Below are 19,156 nucleotides of genomic sequence, written 5' to 3'. Positions count from 1 at the left end.
ACGGCGGAAAAGTAATAAGTCGGATTACCCCATTACTTAATAAATTACGCCGTTACGTAACGTGTTATTGATGACGGCAAGCGGTGCGCAAAATTTAATAATATCGGGCAGGATTACTGAAAGTACTGTTTTAAATCGTCTTTTTCTTCTTCACGCGTTCGCTTGATTTCGAGTAGTGAGAAGGTAGGTTCAAAGAAAAAAGGCTGAAAAGGATGAGCAGTTCCTTTGAGGGCTTTATTTACAGAATATTCTGGGCATAATTGAGGTACAGATATTGGCTGTAGAAATTCACAACTGGAAGGCTAAAATATATTGAAAAGTCATGACACTCAAATATATGAATAATCACAAGGTGCATTAAGAAACTAATTAAGTGAATACAATATAAATGACTGAAATAAAAAAAGGTAATACCTGAAAGGTCAGACACTCGTGAAGATATATGCAGTGACATATTTCAATTTTTACTACAGAGAAGGTCTTGATTCTTATTAACACCAACCATCATTCTTATACTAAAAGGACATTTCTAAGGCTTATTGTAAACCTATTATGCATTTGATACAAAGTTAAACTTTAAACATTAAAAAGACCCCACAGCTGAATAGAGCACTGTCCGAATGAAAATGGCCTTCTTAAATTGGGGGAGAAGTCTTGCTCAAGCCGCTCAACCTTTGCCTGAGTGTAGGGCTGTTGCGAACATGAAACATTTGTCTACTTGTGAATATTTTTCATATTTGCAAATATTTTTTACATTAGCAATTATCGTCTTTTTTCTCTCCATCCCCTCTTTGTGAACACCCTTGACTAAAATGAATAGATGTTGACGTGCAGTGTCGCACAGGCAGAAGAAGACAACACTGGCACTCTGTGTGTGGTCATCATGGGAGGTCAATTTTTAGGTTCAAAACCACGCACCACCTTGGTATTTTAGACACATTTTGGATTTACACCGAGCATCAATGGTAACCCAAAAATAACCAAAGAAGCAGTCTGTTTTAATAAAAGGAACAGAATGTCAAGTTAATAATGATATCTTGATTATTTCTTGATTTGATTTATTGTCCATTGAATTGCTCTTCTTTATTAAGGTGTACAGAATATGTAATATTAAGCTCATATCATCTATCTATCTATCTATCTATCTATCTATTTATCCATCTCCCCTGGTCATATCCTTCAGGAGGGATGACCAACAGCAAGACAAACGCAAACAAAAAAAAGTAGCAAAAACACGCACAAAAATTGACCATGGCCAACCCAAATGCCCAACACCCAAACAAGTTAAGCACCTCAGCAACCAAGTTGGTCATGCTTTCGTCCCTCCAGATGAAATGGGACAAGAAAGCAGCCATGTCATTTAGGCCAGGGTGACACAAGACACTCTTCTGTTCAACAGCAGGGTCCGACAGCTTTCACTGGTTTACCCCTGCCGCATCACACAGGGGTCCTGCCAATGCCTTAGAACGTGTCCAAACATCCCACTATCCTTTCACACACAAACAAGTTAAGCACCTCGGCACCCACATTATCATAGTAGCATATAATCAATCGTGATTATTTGTGTGACAATTAATCGTCTCCAGAAATGTTTAATCTTGACAGCCCTACCTGAGGGGAGAAATTGTATTCTGTTAACTGCGTTCAGGGTTTGCTTGATGTGATCTTCTACCCTCACCCTGGCATTCAGTAATGTGCATGTTTACACTCCCCATTTACAAATGTGTCCCTTGAAGTGTTAGAGACTCCTTCCCCCTGACTGTGTCTGAAATGTTTTCTATAAAGAGGGGGAACTGTTGAAATGTAAGCCAAGATGAGATTCGGGACTGATCACATTTCCTCATAAGCTGAAATTGATGTTTCCTGGCTCTTGTTGTGTATTCAAATTCAAAGTAAGGTGATAGACCTAACAACGACGCTCATGGCCACTCCTGGTACAAAAGAAAACCCAACTGATGATACAAAACTATGGCTAAATAAACAAAGAAGTTATAAATAACTGAAATAATGAAGAAGTTATGAATGATGGAATGATACTATCATGACTTAGTACTGGCAGTGACACGTTTCAGTATTACAACAGTCTATGTACGAGTGACACGGACGCTTTTTTTGTGTCCCGTTTCATCTGGAGGGACGAAAGCATGACCAACTTGGATGGCAAGGTGCTTAACTTGTTTGGGTTTTTGGGTATTTGGGTTGGCCATGGTCAATTTTTTGGGTGTTTTTTGCTACTTTTTCCCTTTTTATCTTTTTTTTATTTTGTGTATGCGTTTGTCTTGCTGTTGGTCACCCCTCTCGAGGGATATGACCCGGGTAGATAGATAGATAAAACAGTGTATTGGAGTTATAAACTTTATTACAAGTATTCCTTTAGTTAATGCACTTCGTATAATATAAAAATTTAACAATATGCACAGTGGATGTCACAAAATGATACGAATCAGGATATGGAAAAAATTGTACGACAATTACCACAATATAGGAAATAAGGTACCAAAATTTAAAAAAACACATCAAAACTTGATTTTTTTACAACATAGCAGTGAAAAAAAGTTTGGCCTTGTCTTGATTTTCAAGGTTTTTCTAGCGTGGCTAGATAAAGCACCATGTATGTAGCATGTCGATCACAATACTGTGTTAGGCTGAAGTTGTGCGCTTTAAGGTGTCAAAAAATATTTGCTGGTATGATTGATTTATAAGTGGATGTTTTGGCACACCATGCTAACGGATTGACTGAATAAGCTCAGCTGGGCTCTATCAGAATTCTACTGGGTGTGTGGGTATTTAATAACAGCTTTGACTGACTTTCTTTGTGAGATTGTCTGATGTCCATTCCCTAGAGAAAACCCTATTTGCCTTGTACCCTATGAGATTCTATATTTATTTCAGCCATTCCTTTTTTGGATTGGTTTTGTTTCAAGTGTTTCTATTCCTGTTCAGAGCGCTTTTTGTTACTACCCCGATCCTCAAAAACTGTCAACCTGATGCTTTGTCCGCACTTGAATCCTTATGATGCAAACCTGACAACAAGAGTCCAGTGATGCGCCCTGAGGTTTGTGTCTGGTGAGGCACAGTCAGATTTTTAAATACATGAACGTACGTCTTATTCATTATTTGATTGGCAGAGCAAGAGAGCAATACATAAACTGTAGCATAAAAAAGGGGTTTGTCTTACCTTAACTTAACTTATTATTAACTTATTATTTATATATATATATATTTATATATATAACTTATTATTAACTTAACTTATTTAACCTTAACTTAACATCCGGAAATTATTCACAGCGCTTCACTTTTTCCACATTTTGTTATGTTACAGCCTCATTCCAAATTGTATTAATTTAATCTCTTATCCCAAAATTCTACACAAAATACTCCATTGTGACAATGTGAAAAGTTTTTTTTTTTTAACTTTTTTTGAATTTATTAAAAATAGAAAACTAAGAAATCACATTTACATAAGTATTCACAGCCTTTGCTATGAAGCTCAAAATTGAGCTCAGGTGCATCTTTTTTCCACTGATCATCCTTGAGATCTTTCTACGGCTTAATTGGAGTCCACCTGCAGTAAATTCAGTTGATTGGACACGATTTGGAAAGGCACACACCTGTCTATATAAGGTCCCACAGTTGAGTGTGCATGTCAGAGCACAAACACCAAGCATGAAGTCAAAAGAACTGTCTGTAGACCTGCGAGACAGGATTGTCTTGAGGCACAAATCTGGGGAAGGATACAGAAAAAAATCTGCTGCTTTGAAGGTCCCAATGAGCACAGTGGCCTACATTATTCGTAAATGGAAGACATTTGGAACCACCAGGACTCTTCCTAGAGCTGGCCGGCCTTCTAAACTGAGCGATCGGGGAAGAAGGGCCTTAGTCAGGGAGGTGACCAAGAACCCGATGGTCACTCTGTCAGAGCTCCAGCGTTCCTCTGTGGAGAGAGGAGAGCCTTCCAGAAGGACAACCATCTCTGCAGCAATCCGTCAATCAGGCCTGTATGGTAGAGTGGCCAGACGAAAGCCACTCCTTAGTAAAAGGAACATGGAAGCCCGTCTGGAATTTGCCAAAAAGCACCTGAATGACTCTCAGACCATGAGAAACAAAATTCTCTGGTCAGATGAGACAAAGATTGAACTCTTTGGTGTGAATGCCAGGCGCCATGTTTGGAGGAAACCAGGCACCGCTCATCACCAGGCCAATACCATCCCTACAGTGAAGCATGGTGGTGGCAGCATCATGCTGTGGGGATGTTTTTCAGCAGCAGGAACTGGCAGACTAGTCAGGATAGAAGGAAAAATGAATGCAGCAATATAAAGAGATATCCTGGATGAAAACCTGCTCCAGAGCGCTCTTGACCTCAGGCTGGGGCGAAGGTTAATTTTTCAGCAGGACAACGACCCAAAGCACACAGCCAAGATCTCAAAAGATTGGCTTCAGAACCACTCCGTGAATGTCCTGGAGTGGCCCAGCCAGAGTCCAGACTTGAATACGATCGAACATATCTGGAGAGATCTGAAAATGGCTGTGCACAAACGTCTCCCATCCAACCTGATTGAGCTTGAGACTTATTGAAAAGAAGAATGGGCAAAACCGCCTAAAGATAGGTGTGCTAAACTTGTGGGATCATATTCAAAAAGACTTGAGGCTGTATTTGCTGCCAAAGGTGGATCAACAAAGTATTAAGCAAAGGCTGTGAATACTTATGTAAATGTGATTTCTTAGTTTTCTATTTTTAATAAATTCAAAAAAAGTAAAAAAAAAAACCTTTTTCACATTGTCATAATGGAGTATTTTGTGTAGAATTTTGAGATAAGAGATTAAATTAATATAATTTGGAATGAGGCTGTAACATAACAAAAAAGTGAAGCGCTGTGAATACTTTCCCGATGCACTGTATAAATAAAGTCCTTGCGCTGCTCCATTTTAACAAAAGCATCAATAGATATGAAATCCTTCATTATGAAAAAACTATGCAAAGGATAAATAAAATACACAGAGACAGACGAGTCACTCGCTCATTCACCCCTAGGGACAATGTGGACCGGGCAATTAACTTGAGATGCATGTTTTTGGAATATGGGAGGAAATCGGAGTGCCCGGAGTATACCCACGCAAGCACACGAAGAACATGCAAACTCCACACAGGAAGGTTTGATCCCATGACCTCACACGTGCTAACCACTGCGCTGCCTGCTGCCCTAGATTGCTAATACTATCACTAATTATATTGTTTGGCCATGAAGGGTGCGCAAAATCAGAGTACCTGATCTCGCTTTTGCCCTCTATCATGAGGCAAGAGAATGACACGCCTCACTCTGCATACGTTTGAAAATTCAGCAATTTTGACCAGATAATCTGAAAATTGCAATGCTAGTTGAGAAAGAACTTTAATTCTGAATAAATACAACAATTTGTGTTTAATTTTATATTTGCATGATGCAGGTGAGGCACAGTCTTACTTGCCTCCCCCTAAAGCATGTCACTGTGTAAGTCAAAACTAGTCTGCCAGAGTTGCAAAAACCTTACTTTTAAAAATCAAATTGCAAGAACAAACTTGCCACTAGAGGGTAGTGAAAAAAAAAAAAATACATTTTTGTATTATATCAATGTTACATCCATGGTCAGACCATTAATCCAACAACAAACTTTGCTAAGATGGTACTATGGGAAAAAAAAAATTGCCTACAGAGTTTATACTTCCAGCACACTGATTCAAGATACAATCTGACACAAAAATCAGACTTAAAAAGGCAAACACTCCTTCTGCAGGCTGTATTTTCGGACATTTAATTTTTGGGTGACATCTGAAAAGAACAATTTAAATTGTGTTTTTTATTTTCAAACAAGATAAATATTTTCTGGATAGAAAACAAAACTGTTTTAGGATGGTTAAAAGGCAGAGCTTTGATTCAATCAATAGCCATATAACAATTGTTGGGCTAAAACAGTAAAAAAAAAACATTATTTACTTACAACAAATATTGTTTGGGGGGACCACCCTGATGCGTAACGTTACTCACAAATTCATTAAGATATAGAGGAAAAACAGAGCCAGCAATCCGGTGATCGCTGGACGAGGGAAGCAAGCCGCTCCCGGGATCGGAGCGTGTCAGGAACAGACGAGTGGGCTACGGGTGACAAAACGGGACCGCCGGGAGTCAGCGTCAAAATGCTTGCCTTCTGTAAACAGAGGTTGGCTGACGGACTGACAAAGGGCAAAGTAAAGCACTAAGCTTAAATAGAGGGAACCAATCAGGTAACACGCAGCAGCTGGTGCCAAACGAGTGGACACAAGTGAGTGCAATGAGTAATCATGACAGTATGATATCCTAGTTTATTCAGCAATGGAATAATTCAGGGTCTGCATGTACAAAACCGGTTGAGAGGACATGCTACAGTGACAAATAAGAAAAACAGCAATAATATTCCTTGATTATTGGTAATATACTGATAAAAGGGACCCCCAAAACATTTGTTTCTTGTTTTCATCTTCCTTTCTTTCCTTTTTCCTAACTTCGTCATTTTTTTCACCTTTTTCTTCTTTTGTTCTGTTTTCACTTATTCTTATTTATTCTTTTATTTCATTTTCCTAGCTTTTTACTTAATTTTTCTGTTTTTCTTCATTTTTTTCCTTCTTTTTTTCTTTTCTCACTTTTACCTTTATTCTTTTTTTCTTCTTTCGTTGTTTTTTCCTAGCATTGACTTATTTTCTCTTCACTTCTTTTCATCTATTTCCTTTTTTATTTTATTCTACTTTTGGTCCTTTTAAATTTTATTTTTGCTTTTACTCCTTTTAAAATCACTTTGTGCATAATGTTACATAATAATTGATAATGGATTAAGCAACAAAAAAAATCTGCCCAGCCGAAAGAGCTGGCTCTTTTTATTGAGTCGAGCTGAAAAAGCTGCTTCTCAAAAAAGAGACGGATATACCTTCACTACAACAGAAATACACGTTTGCGGTTATGGGTGACGCGCATGCACACGTCCTCAAACGCAGACACTTTGCACTGCAATTTCGGCACGTGCGCAAATTACGGTAATCCCTCGGTTATCGCGGTTAATGGGGACCAAAACCACCCGGAAAAAGTGAAAATCCGCGAAGTAGCGACGCCCCTTTCAAAATGCTTAAAAATAAATAAATACATAAATTATATATATATATATATATATATATATATTATTATTATCTTTTAGATCCGCGAAGCTCTGATTGTCCCCTAAGAAATTGGACGAGACTTGCAAGGTTCCACCCCAGTCCAGTAGATGGCCGTAATATGAATTGGCTGTAGACCTCAGTGACGTATTGGCCTACGTCACATGTAAACAACTTGAGTCTCAACCTGTGGTGTGGCAGTTGGAGAGTCCGTGCAACGTTAAAAATACCCGCTACAGCTGTGTTATTACCGATTGCCTGCAAGCTTATCACCTTTTCCGTGTCTCCAATCAACGGAGGAGAAATGCGCGATATTGAAGACTGCTTCGGCGCTATGTAGCACTGATTCATCTTTACAAGGTACGTCCACTCATTAAAAAAAAATGACCCGTTCGGTCAAATACATTAAGTGTTAACGTACAACGCACGTTCACATAATACCCTATGTTTGTGTAGACATAAATTACAACCTACTTATTAGTATCTTAATGCCATTTTATGACATATAGTAGGGGTCTTTGTGTGACACGATGAAAAGTAAACAAACACAAGAACAGTCCACCTGACCCTTAAGCTGACATGATTGTCAAATGTGAGCCAACTCACTCCATCAATCATCTGGAGCCCATCCCAACCATTTCCGGGCAGTGGACAGGGGATAGTGACAGACATCTCACTCGCTCATTCACACACCTAAGGACAATTTGGACCTGCCAACCAATCTGTCATGCTTGGTTTTAGATTGTGGGAGGAAACTGGAGTTTCCAGAATAAACCCACACAAACACAGGGATAAAATGCATACTCCACACAGGAAGGCTGGTAGCTGGATTTAAACCAATGAACTCATGACTGTGCCGCGGACACTCATCTACCACGCTTGCTTGACTCAACACCTTGTACAAATATTTGATTTTATACAAGATTTTCCCAAATCAATGATACTTACACATGCAATGAGGCAAGTGAAGACCAGAATAACAGGATGTTTGTCATTTAGAAAACTAAAGTACGCATTTTAGCATTTATGCAGTTACTGTAAACTCCAACAGGGGATGCCTTTTTCAAACTTAAAAGTACACCTTCTATTATTTTCTACCATGACCAATAAATATCACAAACTAAGGAATTGGGACATGCAGAAAACCTTAAATGCTTGAAGTATAACCCGGACTCATTACAAACAGTATAAATGAGAAACAGCAACACATAAATTTACACTGTAGGTTTTATTTAAAGTTTCATTTACTACAAGTTTTGAGGAATGGACTTGGAAATTCCAACTTTCAACCTACAGACAAAAGCTTTTGTGAGAAAACAGAAAACGAAACAAAACCAGTAATAAACACTTCAGAGCGATTAAGCGACCGGAGCGACGATTAGGACAACCATGTGTAAAACAATTTGTACTATAGTAACAAGCATCCTTCTGTGCTGGGCATGAAAGGATGTCGAAGGAGAACAGCAACACCTCTTAACTGGTGTCCATCTGAGAAAATAGAACCAACGTAACCATTAAAAAAAAAACAATTCACATTTATGAATTGCTTCAGGAGCAAACTTCACTTACCCTTGCATTGTAGGCGTCTAACTGAGCGTCAAGTTCCTCTGCTGAAAGCTGCTGCTTGTTTGCACCCCCCCGACCGCCTCGACCCCTTCCTCGGAAGCCACCAGCACCACGACCTCGGCCTCCTCTCTGCGTGCCACCAAAGTTGCCTCCGCGACCTCTGTTTATTCCGCCACCCCTGTTCATACTTGAAAAAAAGGATAACACTTCACACAAACTGTCTTGCTCGGAGAGTTGATTAATTAGAAGACCTACCCCTGCATTGGCCGCCTCTGTGTATCAATTTGTGATGTGACTAGCTGTATATTCATGGGCCTCCCTGAAAGAAAAATAACCTCGTAAAGTGGACACGTATAACTGAGTGGCCAAGCTGGCAGGGGAAATTTTTTTAGCACTCACCATCCAGCGGGATGCCGTTGTACTGTTTCATAGCCTTGAGCGCATCTGCCCTTCTCTCAAAATGGACATCCGCGGTCCCCAGGCTTCTTCCCGAGCGATCATAATGAACTGCAGCCTTCTTCAGTGTGCCAAATTCAGCAAAAAGTTCCTACACAACAAAGGAGCGTCGAGAGACATTAACCAATGCTTGATAAAAACAAACAAAAAAACTCGCACCTGAATATCTGCGTCCGAAACACCGAAGTCGAGATTGGACACAAGTAGCTTTCCTCCCGTTTCAACACCAGCACCGCCGCCAGACGCACCATTGTATCCGCCGTAGCCGTTGTCGAACATGTCGTGTTGCCATTTATCCGGAAGCTGTTTGGGCTGCAACAGACGAAAGAGAACGCACCTGCTGACTTGCTGAATCCGCTCGTCTCTCAATCAGAGTCCACACGGCTGGGTGTCGGGGCAAAGAGGCTCCACTTCCAACGTGGCCGGGGTGCTCAGCTCGCCAAGAAGGGTGCCCATTAACCCCATTGCCAACCCAATTAGACTAAGATCTTAACATGAAAACTGGTCTGATATAACTAATATTTATGTTGCATGCATCATTTAACATTATCTGATGTTTTGTCATTTTTAATTCCCACACACCATTTTTTCCCTCGGGTTTAACTACCCCACCCAATTTACTGCCCTCTCAACCTGGAGTGCTCCAGAAATGATCCGCAACTTGTCCCCGGATGAAAGGGCCTTGCTTCATGTGATGAAAAACGTTTCCTGGCCGATCAAACGTTCATTCAAGCCAAATGAATTGGCCTTTATTGTAGGGGGTGTGAAGTGTCCATGAAGAATGTGGATGGATCAAGATATTCGCGTTGTTACGGCGTTAATTAAGTGATGATTTAGCTGAGCGTCCATTTTGTGAACACGCCATTTTGACCTGGCCTTTGTCTAATACGTTTGCAAACGTACAGAAACACGGGCGTGTGAAACGATATCTAGCAGAGAATTATACAAAAGGGGTTGAAGTCCTCGGATCCATCCAACACTCCGCTTGGAAAGAAGAGCCTTTGAAATGGCGACGGCTCTAGCCCCTCGCGGACAAAGGACATCCTGTTCACTCAGAACTGTAGGCTCCTTCCGAGATTGGGGAAAAAAATTCTCAGCTCTCTTGAATTCTTCCACTGCGCCACAAAATGAAGCTCGGTGGAGTGCAACGATAATGGCGGTGGACGAAAAAAAAAAATCTTCGGTCGTCGATTCAAAATGGCGACGGATCTCATCCAACTGTAGCTAATGTAGCCTTTGTAGCTAGCGCATTAGCGGCATAAAAATGGGCCTTCTTGTGGGTTGTAAATGCAACACATGGTTGGTTCGGAAAAGGACAGACACATAAAGCATACAATTTCCTTTTAATGCTCAACCGCTTGTGTTAAAAGCTCTCCGTCAAGAGCCATTTGGCGGCTAGCAATCACGTTTATTCGTCGATTATCAAGCTGGCTGGAGTATAGAAGGATGTTACTTGGGCATTCCGAAGTTTGCCCAAGGTGTTTCCCTGTTCCTGCCAATTCTCATACCCTGTTGTACGGCGTCGGTCTGCCTCGGGCGCGGTTTGTGTTTTGACGGTTCCTCATGGGACCGGATCCTCCACCTCGGCCTGCATATCCGCCGCCGCTCATTCCGAGACGCCCAGCGCCTCCTCGGCCTCCGCCATATCCTCCGCGGCCTCGGCCTCTTCCACCCCTTCCACCACCTCTCTGCTGCCTGTTCTGTTTGATAATGTCGTCTAAAGACATATCCATTTTGTCGGTCATAATGCTGGCTCAAAAAAGTTTAAACTGGAGATAATTTTTGAGATAAAAAAGATTTAAAAAACCAAACGCCCCTAGGTTTGCTAAGCTTGCTTGTCTGCCCTCTCGCGCCCGAACCCGACTGGTTTGAGCGATGTAACAATAGGGCTAGAAAAGGGTTCGGCGATTACACGTCATCACGCAACTACGTGCCTACGTTTGAGCTTCTCTAAATTTATTTATTTTCCTGCCAATGACAACTAATTCGATACGAACAATTTAAACTGTTACTTATGTGAAAGGTAACGATTTTCACACTGAAAAACGAATTCACTTCCCTGTTACTATTTGGATAGGATCAACTGTTTCATTCAATTTTTAAAAGGTTTATAATTCTTTGAACCAGTTGATAACATTTTGAAAGTTTACCTTTAAACAGTACTATGGGAAACAGTGGAGCTTTTTTAAAATAACGGGACAGTGTGTAGTGTGTTGAGCAAACTAAAAGCACAAGGAAGAATACAAACAACAGACTAAATGACCAAACCGCACCATATTTTTCTTTTTTTTTTACCCAGACCATAGCCAGGTTTTTTGCAGTGGCAAACCCTGTATTTTACACCCAGGCCTTCAGTAGTGTTTTCTGAATGAATCCGATCCTCTTAACGACTAGTTTATGATTACAAAACATTTATTGCGTCTACATTTGCAACACACAAAAAACATCAATACTAACCTCATAAAATTGCTCTGTTATCTAGGAATGAATTAATTGACCAAAAATCATTTTTATTGCACAAACTCCATCGTACTTTCTTTCTTCAACAAGATTTCAATTATTCTGTCAAACAGATTCTTCACGCATTTCAGTTCCATATTAGTTGTTTTCGCCATCAAAGCAAATGCTGAAAGTCTAGCCTGCCTTGTGGTTTTTAGAGCTAAAAGGTCAGTTTGACAGAAGCAGTGGACACCAAGATTTTTTTCTTCACATTCTCATTGTGATACGTCTGTTAGCGCCCTCTAGCTAATCACAGTTTGTGAAACTGTTGACGTTTTGGTGCGCCATCTACATGGCTATGGTGCTGCTAACTTGAAATATTTTTGCCCAATTATTCTGATATTTTTTTTATCTTTTTAGACTGTTCCTTACGTTATACCCTGGAGTGCAATGTCAAATCTAGTTGCATACAATGTTTCACAACGTTGATATCATCTCATCTCATCAGCCGTACCGCTTATACTAATTAGGGTCGCGGGGGGGCTGGAGCCCATCCCAGCCATCTCCGGGCAGTGGGCAGGGGACACCCTGAACTGGTTGCCAGCCAATTGCAGGGCACACAGGGACAGACAACTCATTCGCTCATTCACACCTAGGGACAATTTGGACCGGCCAATTCACCTGAAATGCATGTTTTTGGAACGTTGGAGGAAACCGGAGTGCCCGGAGGAAACCGGAGTGCCCGGAGGAAACCCACGCAAGCACGGGGAGAACATACAAACTCCGCACAGGAAGTCTGGAGCTGGATTTGAACCCACGACAGGTTCCCATGACATGAACTGTGCCGTACAAGCGCTAACCACTGCGCCGCCGTGCTACGTTGATATCAGTGACAGAAAAAAAAAAATGAATTCATATAAATTCCGTTTTTAAACAAGCACAATAGAGTGCACAATACAATCTACCACTTTCTAATGTCTAAAGGTTGCCATTTATGTAGCCGTAGCAGCAAGTAAGCTAACAATTATGTCAGAGCCTTCCAGGTGAGGCTCATGATATGTAAACAAATGCAAATTTCTCAACCAACAGGTATTTAGAAAATTGCAACTTTATAGGACTGTTAATGTATTCTTGCTCATTATTTAAATAAATTGTTTATTTTTAACATTAGGCGGCACTAAATAACACAAACTGTCCCTTTTAACACTTAGGTTGGTTGCCAATTTCATTTGAGCAAATAGTTTTAAAACTATGATTTTGATATGGAAGAAAACGTATACAGTAAAATAAGCAAAGCGAAAGGATGATACAAAAACAAAAAAGAAATACGGTGTGTCCAAGGACAAAGGTCTGATCTTTTGACCAAAATAGGAATACACCATGACTGTTTGTAACAAACACAACCCTATGTCTACAACAGGCACATTTAATTTCAAACATCCATCCATTGTCTTCCGCTTATCTGGGGTCAGGTCACGGGGGCAGCAGCCTTAACAAGGAAGCCCAGACGTCCCTATCCCCAGCCACTTCCTCCAGCTCATCCGAATTATGTGACTTTATTTATATTTTGTCCATCAATACTTATTAAATAATTCCAAATGGTCTATCGGCTACTTTTCATTGCCTCTCCCTGGTTGCGCTGTTCCCCAATGCGTGCTTTTACAGTTCAGCCATTAGCTGTTGCTAAGCTCAGAAAACTACCCAGAACCTTCACAAAAAATCCTGAAGGTCGTTTCACATAACATCAGTCTTTGAGAAAGTTATTGGTTCACCCAATCAAATTTTGAGTTTGCGTCTGAAAGCCTGCTATCAGGCGTTGAGAAACCTCACTGGTTTCACAAACTATGATTGTCCAGGGGGCAGTAATTCACAAAGTGACCGAGCCTTTACTTGTCGCGCATTCGCGCGGGGGCCGAACATAGTGCGCTCTGCGGCGGCCGCTGCTGGTGCCATTGGACCAAAAAAAACGGGCATGTGGCGAGATGGCGAGGTCAGCCAATATCAACTCTGTTCCATCGGAGTCCTCTAAAAAAATGGGAAATTTAACTTCCAGGAGCTGGCTCAAAAAGCTTGTTTGCCCGCAAATTACATGTCACTGATTCAGACTGGAGCTGGAGGCCAAGGTGTAAAATCCCCGGTTCGCCACTGAATAACGCACTCTCCCTTTAATTTTTTTATTAAGGCAAGGGCCTCAAACAATCATCCTGAGGGTTGCAAATGGTTCCTGGGCTGTGAGTTTGAGACCCCTGGTGTAGTATTTCTGTTAAATTATAAACAAAAAATATCCAATGGAAGAACCTATAGAAGATGTTACATGCGTGTTCAATCTAACGTGCGTATAGGACAATTTAAAAAATCATTTAGAAATCAAAAATACTTTGTGACAAAATATGTGTTTTGTTTAATAATTCATTTCGTACAGGGAATACACTATCATAAACAAATCTAGAATTTATGTAAAACCGAAAAGAGGTGTGGAAAATGTTCGAAGTGCACTCTCAATATTTGTGATAACTAAATTGTGATAAACGACTACATCATTATTTATTTGTAAAGAACGTCATTTCCCACAAGTCCATGCAATTAAGGTCACAACGTTTACTATATAATGATTGGTTAACACATGCCCGGAAAACCTCCCGAGGGAGGCGTCCAGGAGGCATCCTTATCAGATGCCCGGGCCACCTCAACTGGCTCCCATCAATGCGGAAGAGCAGTGGCTCTACATCGAGTCCCTCCCGAATGACTGAACTTCTCACCTTTCACTAAGGGAGAACCCAGACACCCTGTGGAGGAAACTCATTTCAGCCACTTATATCCGGAATCGTGTTGTTTCGGTCATAACCCACAGTTCATGACCGTAGGTGAGGGAAGGAACGTAGATCGACCGGTAGGTTGCCTTTCGGATCAGCTCCCTCTTCCCCACAACGGACCTGTACAGGAACCAAATGACGGCAGACGCTAAACCGACCAGTCTGTCGATCTTTCGTTCCATCCTACCCTCACTCGTGAACAAGACCCCAAGATACTTGAACTCCTCCACTTGGGGCAAGATCTCATCCCCAACCCGGAGGGAGCATGCCACCCTTTTCCGGCTGAGTACCATGGTCTCGGACTTAGAGGTGCTGATCCTCATCTTGCTTTACACTCTGCTGCGAATCGCTCCAGTGAGAGCTGAAAATCACGGCCTGAGGAAGCAGACAGCACCACCTCATCTGCAAAAAGCAGTGATGCAATGCTAAGGCCCCCAAACCGGACTTCCCCACCAAGGCTGCGCCTAGAAATTCTGTCCATAAAAATTACTAACAGAATCGGTGACAAAGGGCAGCCCTGGCGGAGTACAACTCTCACCGGAAACGAATCCGACTTACTGCCGGCAATGCAGATCAGACTCTGGCACCGGGCATACAGGGACCGCACACCCCGGATAAGACTGTGCGGTGCCCCATACTCCTAAAGCACCCCGACAGGGCCTCCCGGAGAACACGGTCGAATGCCTTCTCCAAGTTCGCAAAACACATTTAGAACGGATAGGCAAACCCCCATGCACCCTTAAGGGCCCTGCAGAGGGTGTAAAGCTGGTCCGGTGTTCTACAGCCGGGATGAAATCCACGGTGCTCCTCTTGACTCCAAGATTAGTATTATTAGAGTATTATTACACCATCCCCTGATCTAAAACCTACACGAGGGCAACGGAAAGCTAAAAACCTCATCATGAGAAAAATTAAGAAACATGTTAACAGCATGATGTGTAATAAATTTCAGTGATGGTTTTTTTTTACCATTTTGACCTGACACACTGTCTACACTTTAGAATAGATTATTGGATATACGAGGTCAACATCTGTAGCAAATAAACACAAGAAGGTGTTTGTGTAAAATTATTTTATTCAGCATTTTTTTTTTGCGAGGCTTGAGAACCTGGGTGTTAATTATTTGAGCGGAACACTTTCTCATAAAATCCCATTTTAGGAAAAACACAACTTCAGATTAAAATTGATGGCGTCACATTCGGCTGTTCAATAAATGCTAATCAAGTGTGGATCCGATACAATAATGCCACACCCTGTCTAGCCAACTACCTTTAAAAAAAAAAGTTTTTTTCAACAAAATAAACGGAAAAGCCCTTGGTAATTTTACGCTCCATAATCATGTAGTAGTGAAAACTGAATCTTTTGTGCCCGGTGGAACAGTTTGTAGCTCAGCTTCAGATGCCAACAACAACTGAAAGAGGTATATCAGTCCTGTTCATACACTAGGAGGATTTGTGCTGCCTCCAGCATGATTCACAACAGAATTTCAATATGGAGAGCTCTTTCTCATCACCTGTGAGGTGTAAAGTAAGATGAGTTTGCTGTATTCAAAGTTCACAGAAAATTATTTGGCATTCTGCCTCAGAATGGCTATTAGGGCTGACTTTAAATGTCAGAGACAAAGTTCTCAATGATGATGGGTGGGGAAGACATGCTTAGATCAAGTCAAGAACTAAGACTTCTTTGTGTCCTGTGTGTTGCGTTTCTTGAGGTCTGTCAGGTCCACTGGCGTGAAAGCTGAGGGGCACCAAGAGGAAAAATATCAGTATGTCACTTTGTAATAATTCTTTACTAAAGGCTGAGTTGTACTATTGATTTCAGTTCTTACAGTGAAGGTTAGGATCTGGGTTCTTCTCAACATATTCTTGTGGTCCACGGTCATTACGGTCAGCGTTCTGAGCTAATCTGATTTCTCTGAGCACAAACTGCCAGGCTGCAACATAATAAAAAGAAAAAGTGTCTTTTGATGAACCGGTGTGATCCATTTGAAATATCATTTATTCAAGTAAGGACAAGAGGGTACAGAAACACCCAAGATCTTATCAAAGCTGTGAAGTTATAAGCATTCGTTAAGATTACGCGTGTTTCAAGATTTTATATGCTTTACATTCTATATTATATATCCTTCTGAAGCAAGAAAGAGTGTGGCTAATACGCTGAGTCTTTATTTATATGGATAATATTTACATTATATATAGAGGGGATTTTATTGACTCGTCTTTTATTGTTCTGTTGCATTTTGTATGCTTTTATACTGCACTTTGAGATTCAATTTATTGGCTGAAAAGTGCTTTACAAATAAGTTTGACGTCCAACGAAGCATAAATGTTTAAGGCGGATTCCTATTTCTCTGTCGGCATTAAGGTGTGTTTCGGACTCAATATTTTTCACTGTTGGACTGTCTTTGATATAACAAAGCTTCTTTCATGGAGATTCAAATAAGTTAAAGACGGGCCCAGGCGATGGCGAGTTACGCCGGCTTTATAGTTTTCGTGTATTTTTTATTTCAGACTGATCGTGATGTTCCTCTAATGAGTATATTATGAAATAGTCATCATATCTTGAATCCCAAGAGTTTAAGCTATTCAATGATATGTATTTCAGTGACTGCTGACATGTTAAATATGTATTTGTTTATCAAAACTCTGGTGGTCCAGCGGCTCGTCAGAGCGTTAAGGGGTCTTTCTTTGTAAATATCTCATGTTTCATCGTGGGCACATGCGGCTTATAATCAGGTGCACCTCATAGTCTGAATTTTACCGTACTGTTTTTTTGCAGTCAGCTGATGAAAATGAAAGAAACTAAATAATTAATGATAGCCTTCTTTCCTTGACCAGAGTGTGAATATAATTTCCTACACTATAAAATGATTTTGTTTAGGAGGAATGACGTGCAAAGGAGAAATTAACCACATAACGGCATGTTTACCATAATGAGTTAATTCATTCTAGAAAACCTTTTTATTTGAAGTAATATTCTTGTCTGTTTAATTTTATGACTTTGAAATAAGGTACTTAAGACAGGATGGTTAATTCATGCCTAAAAGTATATATTAGTTTGATTTTTGCATTAGTGTCATATTCAATGTTACTTGGGTAAAGGTGAATACTGAATGGGCAACAATATATCATGTATTGAATATTTGTAATATACGCAGTATTGGATAAAAGTTGGATTTCATTTATTCTTCTTTTTTTGAGTATTTTACAACAAACAAACAGATTTCACAAATCACCCAAATAAAACAGCAATATTGAGTTGAATGTAGGTAAGTAAGCAAAGACTTAAAACATTAAAAGAATAAATGATACAAGAGAAATTATTAACTTGTGACACTTGGTCAAAAATGGTACCTACTATCATGGATAAAACGCACATTTTCCTCATGTGCTGGGGTAAAGAGCTCCCCACAATTGGTAGGCGATCTGGGGCTTGTAGTTCGTTTATAACTATTCACCATCCTAGGAGCAGATGAGCTTGGGAAAAGTGATAGTATGGATTCAGAAAATTAAATGCATGCACGAGCAACATACGTTAGAGGAAAAGGTGATGTGACTTGTCATGATGCACAACTAACCTTGTCATTCTGTTTACAGTCTTGCTCTCTCCCCCACTGCTCTGTGGTGAGTACTTTAAAATATTTCAGCAGTTTTGAAGTCCTGAACCAGCAAGGAAATAAACATCAGAGCATATTTCAGATTGAATCAGGTAAGAGTGGTGAACACAATACGATCGCTCGTTATTGCGAAACATAGATGTAACCAAACAGAAACAACATTCGTGGTCACTGACAAAGGAGCTTTGTTTACGTTTGGACAGTTCTAAACCCTTTGACTCGGTTTTATTATCAGGTCACGCAAACCATAACCGTTGAACAGTTTATTTTTCGAACTGTTGGGTCAATATTTGCAAGAATGAGTGCTGTGTGCCACCCTATAATAAATCCGAGGGACACTAAACGTTGCAGATTTGCTGACACAATCCATTTAGCTAACATTAGCCCGCAATGATAGCTGTTAAGTGCCATCGAACGCCCCATAATATCGTAACAAAACGCTAAGCAAAACGCTTAAATAATATAAATTACACATATAGTAATATGGAACGAAATAGATAGCACATACCGACCTTTAAACAATTTTTTTTCGATTTATTTAGGGAGTATACGACGCTACATTTAGCAAGAAACGTTGCCAATGCCAACCAAGCATTTCCGGTAAAAACACGGAACTGTTCTTCTTCGACAGATATATTTAACGTGTATTGGCATGCTGCCACATACTGCATACCTGTCAAATTATGCGTTGTACCCCTACGTTTTTTTTACGTTTTTGATCGTTTCAAATTGTGTACGCCGTAAAACAATATCTATAAAGGGGGGATATATACTCAATACTGCTACATATTATTATAGCAACATTAAATGTACTGCAAATGGGGGGAAAAAAAACTAAGAAAGATCCTGATTTTTTTTAATTTGGTAAATAGAATAAACTTGTTTACACAACTTATCTTTATTTTTACTCGCCATAGTCTCTTATGGTGTGAGTAAATAGGTGCCATGTTGTGCCTGTAAGGTTTATTGTCGCTTAATTAGGAGAATTGCAATCATTAACAATAATTTGTTGAAGTTGTCAGGTATGCATATTATGTCGAAGTAGAATAAACAGGGTTTGCTTTGGCCACTCCGGTGTCCTCCTATATTCCCAAAACATGCATG

General features: G+C 40.4%; 2 protein-coding genes across 2 annotated transcripts; both read right to left on the bottom strand.

Moving 5' to 3' along the window:
• Window positions 1-8,371: 8,371 nt before the first annotated feature.
• alyref (Aly/REF export factor) lies at window positions 8,372-11,074 on the bottom strand. Its single transcript, XM_088355936.1, has 6 exons — window positions 10,693-11,074; window positions 9,344-9,496; window positions 9,128-9,275; window positions 8,984-9,047; window positions 8,732-8,915; window positions 8,372-8,650 (listed from the first exon to the last, which is right to left on the bottom strand). Exons 1-6 carry the CDS (start codon window positions 10,927-10,929, stop codon window positions 8,636-8,638), a joined length of 801 nt encoding a protein of 266 aa, XP_088212062.1. The 5' UTR covers window positions 10,930-11,074; the 3' UTR covers window positions 8,372-8,635.
• A 4,419-nt stretch (window positions 11,075-15,493) lies between these two features.
• On the bottom strand, window positions 15,494-18,695 carry mcrip1 (MAPK regulated corepressor interacting protein 1). Its single transcript, XM_088355812.1, has 5 exons — window positions 18,565-18,695; window positions 18,014-18,095; window positions 17,794-17,912; window positions 16,265-16,369; window positions 15,494-16,173 (listed from the first exon to the last, which is right to left on the bottom strand). The coding sequence occupies exons 2-5, from the start codon at window positions 18,019-18,021 to the stop codon at window positions 16,109-16,111; spliced, it is 297 nt and encodes a 98-aa protein (XP_088211938.1). The 5' UTR covers window positions 18,022-18,095; window positions 18,565-18,695; the 3' UTR covers window positions 15,494-16,108.
• Window positions 18,696-19,156: the final 461 nt, after the last annotated feature.

Source organism: Urocampus carinirostris, chromosome 1 (genome assembly GCF_059441175.1).
Source record: "Urocampus carinirostris isolate Australia breed hairy pipefish chromosome 1, RoL_Ucar_1.0, whole genome shotgun sequence".
NCBI classification, from domain to species: Eukaryota; Metazoa; Chordata; class Actinopteri; order Syngnathiformes; family Syngnathidae; genus Urocampus; species Urocampus carinirostris.
This window is presented reverse-complemented; position numbering and strand designations above follow the sequence as displayed.